This window comes from Melanaphis sacchari, unplaced genomic scaffold (assembly GCF_002803265.2).
Source record: "Melanaphis sacchari strain LSU unplaced genomic scaffold, SCAv2.0 Contig9_pilon_pilon, whole genome shotgun sequence".
In the NCBI taxonomy this organism is placed as follows: Eukaryota; Metazoa; Arthropoda; class Insecta; order Hemiptera; family Aphididae; genus Melanaphis; species Melanaphis sacchari.
Genome location: NW_020271711.1, coordinates 295,424 through 306,744, shown reverse-complemented (window position 1 = coordinate 306,744; position 11,321 = coordinate 295,424). Strand labels below are relative to the sequence as shown.

The 11,321-nt window shown below is 26.2% G+C and overlaps 1 protein-coding gene and 1 long non-coding RNA gene across 4 annotated transcripts; both read left to right on the top strand.

Moving 5' to 3' along the window:
* The first annotated feature begins 474 nt into the window (after positions 1 to 474).
* LOC112603276 lies at positions 475 to 2,403 on the top strand. The gene is made up of 3 exons (XR_003115154.1): positions 475 to 812; positions 1,397 to 1,448; positions 2,231 to 2,403. It is a non-coding gene; the product is annotated as an uncharacterized LOC112603276 (long non-coding RNA).
* Positions 2,404 to 2,765: 362 nt separating this feature from the next.
* LOC112603238 (AF4/FMR2 family member 1-like) lies at positions 2,766 to 9,805 on the top strand. 3 transcript variants are annotated; one of them, XR_003115151.1, is made up of 5 exons: positions 2,766 to 2,827; positions 2,969 to 3,069; positions 3,128 to 3,251; positions 3,478 to 3,595; positions 8,198 to 8,285. XR_003115151.1 is itself a non-coding variant. In XM_025351729.1 (4 exons), exons 3-4 carry the CDS (start codon positions 3,228 to 3,230, stop codon positions 9,752 to 9,754), a joined length of 1,581 nt encoding a protein of 526 aa, XP_025207514.1. In that variant the 5' UTR covers positions 2,766 to 2,827; positions 2,969 to 3,069; positions 3,128 to 3,227; the 3' UTR covers positions 9,755 to 9,805. The 3 variants fall into 3 exon arrangements, 1 of the variants encoding a protein (XP_025207514.1); XR_003115152.1 differs by lacking the exon at positions 8,198 to 8,285 and adding an exon at positions 5,208 to 5,388; XM_025351729.1 differs by lacking the exon at positions 3,478 to 3,595 and having other exon boundaries at positions 8,198 to 9,805.
* The last annotated feature ends 1,516 nt before the right edge of the window (positions 9,806 to 11,321 follow it).

Sequence of the window (11,321 nt, the reverse complement as noted above, 5' to 3'; positions counted from 1 at the left end):
AAGTTAAAGAATTTATAAATTTTTTATTACAAAATATTTGTAATTCATAAATTTTTGTAATTTTTCAAGTATCGTTAACTACCTACTAGCGCGACTAGGGAGAATGCTTTGGGTTTTTAGCACTCCATAAAAAATTGTTCGAATTACAATTATAACACAATAACATTTTTTATAATAAAACATTTTATTATTTATAATTTTGATTTAAATTTAGTAGAATAAGAAAGCACTACCGCTTCGCTCAAGTTATTTTAAATTTTCTGTACTACAATAATATTATATAATATTTATAATTCTGTTATATTTCAATCAGTTATATACTAAATACTAATATAATCTGGTATTCGGGTATTCCCCAAGAAACAGATATTTTCGTTAAGATGATGTTTGGCATACAAGTGATATGATATAATGCTAAATGCACAGTCTTAAATTTCACTGGTTACAGTGCGTTACAGTACGTTAACTGTTTAGTGTTTACGTACTATCTGTGTTAATACTATGTAGTGTGTACTGTGTACTAATTAAATTGACAAAAAGAAATTGTTGAATTAACTTAAATTATGTATTCGATTTTTAATGTTAAAAACAAAATAAAACTAAATACATCAATACGAAAAAATAATTTAGACGAAACTGTCGAAACTCATAGCGATGAATCAAAAACAAACAAAATGTAACATGAACAACATGATGAACATAATGACGATGATGTAAACGTTCGACAAAAAAATATGTTTTAAATTTGAACAAACAGTCAAACAGTTGATTTGAGTGATATTAATTTGGGCCCAAAGCAACCTAAACTTCAAGTAAATAAAAATTAAATAATTAATCATTAAATATAATAAGAATGAAACAAAATTTTGAATGCGGATTCAAAGTTTTAATGTTTTATGTTGTAGTGAACATGGATTGCTAGAATATTGTGTATCTTGAAATGTTATTTTTGTTTTAATTTCATCCGTTTCGCAAAGAATTGAAAAATTTAAAATTTAATTACAACTGGATACAACTATTGGAGAAAACTATATTTTTTGTATTGATATTTATTTATATAACTTAAAAATAATATTATTTAGAAGTTACAGACATAACAATAACATATTAAATATAAGTAAAATAACTAAATTAATAAAAAACTATGTACATATAGTTTTTTTACTTTTATAGTTTAATTTATTATTTTAGTTAAATGAAAAATTGTTCAAACATTCAAAAACTGTTCAACATTTAACATCAACTATGATGTATAATAGTTGTTATAAAAGTTCAAAATTGACTGGTACTATTATAACTCAATTATCAACTGCTAAAAAAAAATGAAATTTTAAAAAATAGACAGTACCTATACATGAAAATTTTTGTAAATATAACACTCTTTTGTGCTAAACAGGTACTTGCTCTAAGAGGTCATGATGAAAAGTAATCAACAGTTTCCAATACAGGTAGGAAGATACTAAGTTTTTTTTTATTACCATTTATTATAGTATTATAGTTTGTAAATCATAAAAACGGGAAATTTTAAAGAGCTTTGTACATTATTTGCCAAGAACATTAAAGAAATTTTAGATTTTTTTTACAGAAAAATTAACTATACAAGTTGAATTATGATTAAATTTTGTTCATATATGATAATAAATACTATCAGAAAACTAAATGACTTTGGGGTGTACTCCACTATGTGTTTACGTGTGATGAAGTAAGGTAATAATACTTCATTACTTAGAAATGAGATATTAATATACTTTTACATAATTTTATTTTCATACATTTTTTTTTTTTTTATTAAATCTAATAAAACAGAACAATTATCACTATGTGTTAGATACATAATTCCTAATAGTTATAGTGAATGTGAACAATTTATTGGATATTATAATATATCAAATAGTAGAGGAGCCAAACATATTATTATTAAAATTTTTTCTATTTAAAAAAAATTCTGCTTTTCTGATATTCTTCTTCTGGCACAAACATAATATGATATAACATAAAATGTTATGTCAGGATCCACATCAGATGTTCAAATTAGAATAATAGAATCTTATCTGAAGAAATTTGTAACAAATACTTGTAGAACCATTAAGGTGCATTACAAACAATAATAAATACTTACATTATATTTTATACATTTTTATTAACTATAATATTAACTATAATATTTTTATTACATTACAATTTATGTTATTATGTACTCATTCTTGTTTATAATCATTTACTTTTACAGGAATCAAATACCTTATTCTTAATGCTCTAGAAACAGTCTATATGCATTTTTCTCGACCCAATAAAGATAAACTATTACAAGAGATTTGCAGAAATCGATGCAAATAAAATCACTATAGATTTCTACGTTATGTAAAACGCGTTGATTGTGTTGTTTTAAAAATTGTAAAGCAATACATAATAGTTTTGATATAATAATAAATGTTTTATAAAATTAAATAAATGAAGATACAAGTAAAGAAGTAACTTAAGCAATTGGTAATATATTACAAGTATTTTAATATTAATATTTATATACATATAATACACAAGTATAGTATATTTATGAGACATTTTTCAAAAGGTCTTCTGCATATGTTAAAGAAAATGTTATTTGTATTATATATTTGTTAAATTTTGAAGAAGTCTTAGGAATCATAAATATTTTGAGTCAAAAATTACAAAAAAAAAAAGTACAATTAGAAATACTGTTATTGAAATAAGTACTGTGATAAAAACAATAAATAATATGGAAAATGAAAAATCATTTGATGTTTTATGGAATAAGTAATAGATATTTCAGTAAAACATAACATTGATGTTTCATTTAAAACACCTGGTTAGTAAAAATGTTATTAAATATAATATTGTCATGTAAATATATCATATGATTTATAATTTTATTCCTAATTTCCTAAACATAATTATTGTATGGAATATATTTGAAATTTATTGAATTATTATTTTTAATTTGTTTAAGTGTTATTGCATCTAAAAGAATTCAAAAAGAATCTATTAAACTTAAAAGCTATCATGTTTCTATTACAACTGATGCTGAAGAAAAATATATCTATAATTAAGGTAAAATAAATTACGATAAACAAATATTGGTGTTCTCATGCATTTTATGTTATATTAGATACAATTATAAGCCACTTTGAATTATGGTTTTCAAAAGAGAGTTGAGAGCTTGCAAATATAATAGATAATTTCATTAAATTAGAGATATAAACAAAAACATGATGTTTATTGATCATTATCAAGTAAGTCAATTTTAATATATACATAGAAATGGAATGTAATATAAAAAAAATTGGAGTTTTAGCACTCCCTTGTTCAAATGTTTAGTTGCGCCAATGATTGTACCTATTAACTCTTTTAACTCTCTGCTACGTTTTTAAAATTTAAAAAATATATATTATACTATAATAGTAATGGCGTAACTAAAACCCTGAATATAATATTATCTAACTATTCTAATTGATATAGAACTATTGTGGAAGGACCTTTTACAACAAAATTTCATCATTAACTCCTTATCACAATTGCATTATAAATTATAACTTCAAATATTGCCAAAGTTCAACAAAGTCAATTATACAAAAAAGTAAATATTATTTTCAACTAATTTTTAAAATTAATATTTTTACGTTAAAATGAACTATTATATACTTTTAAATTACAACTTACTGTTTATTTTTAAGATATAAAATATAAATTTATTATTTGTAAAAACATTAAAGTAACTGAATTATTTAACTACAATCTAATTTAGTAATTATAATTTATAATTCAATATTATATTATATTATATGTTTAAGGCATGGAAATTTCTTTAGATATTTCTTATAAAATTAATTATAGGTTCAAAATAAAACAAAATTATATAGTATTTAAACTATGAATAAAAATATTCATTTTCGTATATTATAATTCAAGAACATTTTATTCATAGGTAGATGCATAGACAGATCCTACGGAAAACGGAGTGGGAAGGAGGGTGAATATTAAAAATAAATAATTTATAGTCATCAGCTAACCTAATTTACCTAGTGGCGAATTTAGCAGTGGGGGGGCAGCCCCTTCCCGTAAGCCGTGTTTTATTTAGAAAAAAAATAAAGATATTATTTAATAATTTTTTTTTTTTTTTGCGTTTTTGATTTTATAGTAAAACTTACACACTTACACGTTTATATAAATTTTAATATTCACCCCCTCCCCGTTATTTTGACTGCATCCGCCTATAAACCTAATCCCCCCCTGCGCTTTAAACTACTTCTTATACCAAACGTATTAGTTTTACTATGAAATGAAATATCTTTATTTTTTCCTAAATAAAACAACACAACTTACGGGGGGGGAGGCGCCCCTTTCACCCACTGAAATCACTTCTAGATACATAATACTTATTTACGTATATTATTATATTTCAAAGTTTTTTACTCGTAATGATATTTTCATTTACAAGGTTTTTGCAAAAATTAATGTAACTTAGAGTCCTTAAGTCCGACATATTTAAAATTGTTTTTCTGATGATAAAACTATCCCAATTACCAATTTGGAAAATATTTCCAAACAATCATTTTTACTATCACTTTGCAGAAATGTGTCGTTATCTTTTTTTTGTTTCTAATCACTATTAAACGGTTTTAAAATTGATTGAACTTTGATAGATTATAAAAGATAGTAGATTATATATGTGTATAATATTGGTATACATATTACATAGCATTTTAGTATTGTAAATCTAAATCTAAATTTTTACGGTTATCATCATAGTAATGGTCATAGTGTAATATCTTTTATCCATGACATTGCTCGTGCTCTAACGCTACTTCACAGATGTTTATATTATACTATAATAGTCTATTCGGAATAAGATCGTACCTCGGCGGCCGATTTCTGCGCATGAGCCACCGCCGAGGTACGATCTTATTCCAAATAGACTATAGATACCGAACTAGGTAGTTTTTATATTACGAAAACTGATATCTAGCATTTTTCGTCCTGGTCTATAAAAAGTGGAGTATTGTTTTTCTTAAATCTTCACGGTGCAACACATTTATCCGGTTTATTGAAATCAAGTGGTTGTCGATATTTATATCTAATTCTATCCAGTTAAAGAGTAGTCGGTTAGCTATCCCCACTACACGAATTAGTCTTAGAGAACCGGGTTGTTGAATCGATACAAATACAATTTTCCAAGTTATATTTTACAGGTCCTAGAAACTTATGACCTGCGTTCATGGACTGTTAACGTATACGAGGTTTATTATATGATTAATTAGCAATAATATTACACAGAACACTATCACCTGAATAACACTAGTCTTAAGGGTAGTATATTAAAGTTCACAGGAATAATGAAGTACGAGTTGAAATAATTGAAATGTTATGATTTATCTAAAAGGTAAGTTATGAAAAATAAATAGAACAGGTTACCTACCTATTGAAATAAGGATCTTATTAGTTCTAAAAGTAGTGGTGTTCTTGGGTTTTAATTTTAATTTTGATAATAAGTAAGAAATGGAGGAAACAAGGTACAGCATTCAGTTTCAATAATAATCGGTCAGCATCTGGTCTAATTTGAAAATCATTCTCAGTGAAATGCACACTACAAATATGACTTCACTGAATTAGGTTGAAATTTTTCTTATTAATAGCATTTACCCACAATTTAATAAATTCCTCATTTTGAATAGGAAATTTATGAGAAAATATTTATAATTAAGTGTTTATAAACAATAAGCCCGATTAAATTAACCGAAAAAAATGCATCGATTTTCCAGTTTCAAATCTTTAAATTTCCTAAGTCAACATACAGGAGCGAAGGAGGTAATCGCCCCCGAGCGCCAAATTGTTAAGGAGGCGCTTCGCTAGAAAAATAATATTATTATTAATAAAAAATAAGATTTATTAGGCCAAGACTTTTTATCTAACTACCTTTTTTATTTTTTGACCACTGATATGTAAAAATTGATCAACCCCCGCCCCCGACGATTTTTTTTTCTAGGGAAAAAATTGTGCTAAAAGCGTAAATATATTCCTGGCAACATAAGATTCTGGCAATATAATTATAATAATAATGAAATAATAAACAGTTATTATTATACACTTGCAGTAAAATTTGTAACAAATTTTATTGAAAAAAAATTTAATTCTTACAAAATAGTAAATAAACAATATTTAACATTCGAATAATACAATATTTTGTCAACCAAAAAAATGGCGGATTAACTATAAGACCACAAAATACCAGGAAGGACATTTTTGAGTTTTCGGGTTCTTATGGAGTACAGATTTGCAATACCTGTTGGAATGTATGTAAGCATTAGAAAATCAGTGTGACTAGATAAAAAGAATTTTACATTTTTGATAAATTAATGGATAATCTAATATTCCAACAAACTGAACAAAATTTTGAGAGCTCAAAGTGTCTTTTCTGGTTATTCTGTCACAAGACTATACATTTGGGTTTTACAAAATTAGCGGAGGTCATTATCTAGTATAATATAGACATTTGTGCGCTACTTAATATTATTATTATTTTGCTATAGTTATGTTGGTGACACTGGGGTTCGGCCGCATCAGTAGCTCGTCCACTGCCGCCGAATCATTTAGGTCATGTTCGTTTTTTTTTCATGTCTCGTGACATTTCTTTTGCAACTGCCGTACGCAGTAACATCAGTTTTTATCCCGCCACTAAGTTTTTTTGTTTTTGTTGCAGCCGAGTCTGGACAATTAAACAAGCTAGTAACGTAACGGTGTAACGCGTTACGTAATTTCTTTTGATTTATTTCCAAGTAACGAGAATGTAATGGAAATTACATTTGATAACTAATTTTTATAGTTTAACCGTTGTGTTTTACAACAGGTGCTCCGTGGCACACGAGTGTGCCGCAAACTGGCTGTAGGTATACCGCGACCGTGGTACATACGTATCGTGTTATTAGGTATTCATTTTTAATTAAATAATATATTAATAATAAAAAATATAATAAAAATAAAAATTCCTCTTTTTTTTTTTGCTTTTTATTATTTTATTACCATTATGCATCAACCGGTGTTCTGCGGCACACAAGTGTGCTTCAAACTGGCTGTAGATGTGCCGCAACCGTGGTATATGCGTATATTGTTATTACTTATTAGGTATTAATTTTTAATTATACAGTATATTAATTATAAAAATAAAAATTCCTCTTTTTTTTTTTGCTTTTTATTATTTTATTACTATTATGCATCAACCGGTGTTCTGCGGCACACAAGTGTGCTTCAAACTGGCTGTAGATGTGCCGCAACCGTGGTATATGCGTATATTGTTATTAGGTATTAATTTTTAATTATACAGTATATTAATAATAAAAAATAATAATAATAACAATAATAAAAATGCCTTTTTCTCTGCTTTTTACTATTTTATTACTATGGTGTTCCGTCAAACTGTATAGTTATAAGAAATGCACCATAAGCGTAAAAAGGTTGATTTAAGTTTAGGATTATTTTTTATCTATTGTGAAAAAAAAACTTTGAAAATATGTCTATAATGTGGTAGCGAATATTACTGTATTAGGTATACCAATCTAATATATATATTATATTTAATTTTAATTCGCCACTATGATTTTGACATGTCTAATTATTGTACCGTAAATCAAGGAACACTTAATTAAATTTATTATTTAATTTGATTTCTCTAAATATGTACTTATATGGAACGTTTCCATGATTATCTATAGTATGGATTTACCGTTATACCTAATAATTATCTAATTAGTAATTGCTATTAATAAGTACAACTAATTAGTACTATTTTTTAATAGTTAAAGGTAATTAATATTGTTATGTACTTATGATTAACTGTACACATTATTTTTGTACATCTTTTTAAAATATAGATTTTTACTGTAGGTAATATACTTCGAGTTACATTATTTCTTGGCAGAATGATAATTGTTAAGAAATTAAAAAAATTAAAATTGTAACGAGAATGTAACATAGTTACTTTTTATTTGAAAAGTCAAGTAATTTCATTACAATTTTATTTGAGTAGGTAACGAGTAATGTAATTTTATTATATTTATATCTAAGTAACAAGTAAAATAACTTAATTACTTTTTAGAAATTATTTGCCCAACACTGCTGAATTTGGTAATATTGTTCCATACATTTGTTTTATTATATTGTTATTTACATTCATTTTTTTATTTAGGAAAGCAGTTCAGATAAAAGCTATAGTGATACCGAGAGCAACGACGAGAAGAGGGAAACTGTTCCGCCAGCGGCTGTTTTGCCGCCCCCGCAGGAGGAACAGGAAGAAAAACCTAAGTGGTATATGAAAAACTTTTTGAAAAAGAGTACACCCGACACAAACAACACGACCAGGATATCACAACTGGAGGAATCTGCTGGAATGACGGATCCTAAATCTAGTCCAAACTTTCCTACACAACCATCTGAAGTCGATAAACAATTGTCAAAAATGCCAGACTCAAACTCTAAACACAGTGATAAACAAAAAAGCAAACCTAATTCATCATCTTCTTCATCTTTATCATCTAAAGACAAAGATAATAAAAAGAAAAGGCCTCGTGACAGGAGTTGTGAGAGTAATTTGTCCTATAATACTCGTTCACATACATCATCTAAGCAAGTATCGATCATATTCAAGAGAAACTCAGCAATAATGAATAGTAAGAAAAAGGATCTCAAAAAATCTTCTGTAAAACCTGTTAAATCAGTGGAGAAAAAATCAACACCAGTGATAATTAAAAAAGAGGAATCAGTTAAAGATCCGATCGTGAAAAAAAGAGGTCGAAAGAAGGGTTCAAAAAAAATTGCAAAACCTATTCCGTTATCAAAAATCAAGTCAAAACCTTTGATCTCATCAGATACAGAAGATGATGAACCGCCTAAACCAGTACAGATAAGTGAAAAACGAAGAAGTCCACCACCAGATAGTAAAAATTCAAAAGTGATAACAACTAGCAGTAAATCTGAAAAACGGACAGATAGTGACTGCAAGAGTAGAATAAAAGACACTGAAAATAATTTTTCTTATTTAGTAAAAAAAACACCATTTTGGGAAAAAACCCAAAAACAAAAACCTGTAGCTCGAGTCAGAGCTGTTCTGCGTCCAACACGTTCGAATTCAAGCAGCGCAGATTCAGACTTCTCTGATGTAGAATTTAGTCCGCCACCTATATCAACAGTTACTGAAAGTCCGCCCAAAATTGATGTTGAAGGAACTAAAGTATACGATAAGAATAAGAATGATACTTTAAGGAAGCTGTTTATAACACGACGCAAAGCTGGTGGTGCCAAAAGCGGGGAAATATCAAAAGGTGTCAAAGGCGGGGTTATTGTAGTTTATAAAAACAAAGCAATGCCCAATGATAATGAACGTGTTATATCTCCTACACCAGTTATTCCACAAATGCCTGAAGATTCAAAAAGCCAAAAGACTTTAAAACCATCTGTGATATGCAAGATACCATTAAGTAAGTTACCACCCAAATTAAATTGCTTTTTGAAACATAATCAAAAAAACAGTCCATCACAAACCACTCCAGGATCAGAAAAATCTAAATCCAACGAATCTCCAGCTAACACTAATCCGTCTACTCAACCTCTTCAACAGCCATCTTCTGATGGCTATTCCAAAGATATGACGGACAGTACTAATGTATGGCGTATGCAATCTATGTATCACCAGTACCCTCCAAAGAAAAGGTTTGTCTCATACTTTGTAACCGATTTATATCCTTAAAATAACATGCATCAAAAGGTTCCTCTAAAATTGTTTTAATAATTAATATATGTATCGATTATATTTATCTAATCGATTATCTTGTCTTAATTGTTAAAAAAAAAAAAATATGTTAGTTATTTAATTAATATACATCACATGTACTTCATATTTATTATCCATGTTGTAATTAATTGAATTAACCGTCCATTAATTTTATATAAAATAATATTTATATTATTTATTCTTATACAACAATTAAAATATGATTACAGAATATGTATATTTGTGATATAAAATAAAAAAATAAGTTATAATAGTGATGTTGGAATCTTTTACTTAGAACTTTATTAACCAATTTGTCTTAAGTAAACCTGAATTATCTTGTACAATATACTTACTAAACAAAACTAATAATTCATAGAAAAAATTAAGGTTTTTATCGAAAAAGAATAATAACTGCATAAAGTCTAAAGAATATTTGGCTACTTTATTTATTGAAAAAAATAAAAATGTAACCACTTAAAATAATAAAGCTAGACACAATGCATTTAAAAAACATATGTGTTCATGTACATAATTTTTATATAAGGTAATATTAAAATAATACATATAAATATTATAATTTTAATATAATGTAAGTGTATTTATTTTCATAAATGTTCTATATGACATGAGAGAAAAATCACAAAAACAATATTCTGTGAATTATATTTGAGTAAACCTAGTGCAAAACTACTAGTTTGAAAATTACTATTTAAGCAAACACAAAAAAAGATAAATAATAATAGTCTCCAAGCTCTTAATAACATTTCAATAAATTAAAGAAAAATACATTAATGATTCGTCAGTCAACTGCTAGTAACTTACATTTAAACAGTACAATTAATGTAATTTGAATATTTTTAATTACATTTCAATAATAATGTAATGTATTTTTTATTAAATTAAGCTAAATAAATAAAAATATAAAAAATAAAACTTGCAAAAATTTGTGATAGATAATTAATTATTCCCTAAACTTAATTGTAACTATTAGTTAAAATTAAAAAAAAAAAAAAAAAAAAAATTCTAACTAGAGTTGATTAGAAGCACCACAGTGACACAATAAATTACTAAATTTGTTTAATAAAAATGACTAGGTTTTTGGTAATTATACAATATTACGTCTTACAAGAAATAGAAAAAAACAAAAATTAATAACATAATTAATAATCGCAAATAGTTTTCGATAGTGTAATTGTGTATGAATTACACATACATCATTGTATAAATATTTCTAAAAGTGGTATGAATCTAAGAATACAATTAACTATTACAAATTTTAGCTATACAATTAAAGACTGTAAAACAAGATTGTCAAACTCAAAATTCAAATCTTATTGGTTATTTAAATCTTTTTTTGTTTTATTTTGAATAGAACTAGCTAATGGTTTGTGAAGTTGTGAATTACATTAATCCAATTTTTTATTTGAATATTAATAACATTCAGTCTTTTTAACCAATAATTTTTTAACAATTATATTCTATTTAACATACATCTAACAAAAAGTTTATTCAATTGTAATACAAATATCCAAATATTATA

Bases quoted from the DNA above. Each gene is read 5' to 3' on its own strand.
- LOC112603238 (XM_025351729.1), top strand. From the start codon at position 3,228: ATGATGTTTATTGATCATTATCAA. The intron at 3,252-8,197 runs GTAAGTCAATTT...TTTTTTATTTAG, and splicing joins TGTTTATTGATCATTATCAA to GAAAGCAGTTCAGATAAAAG.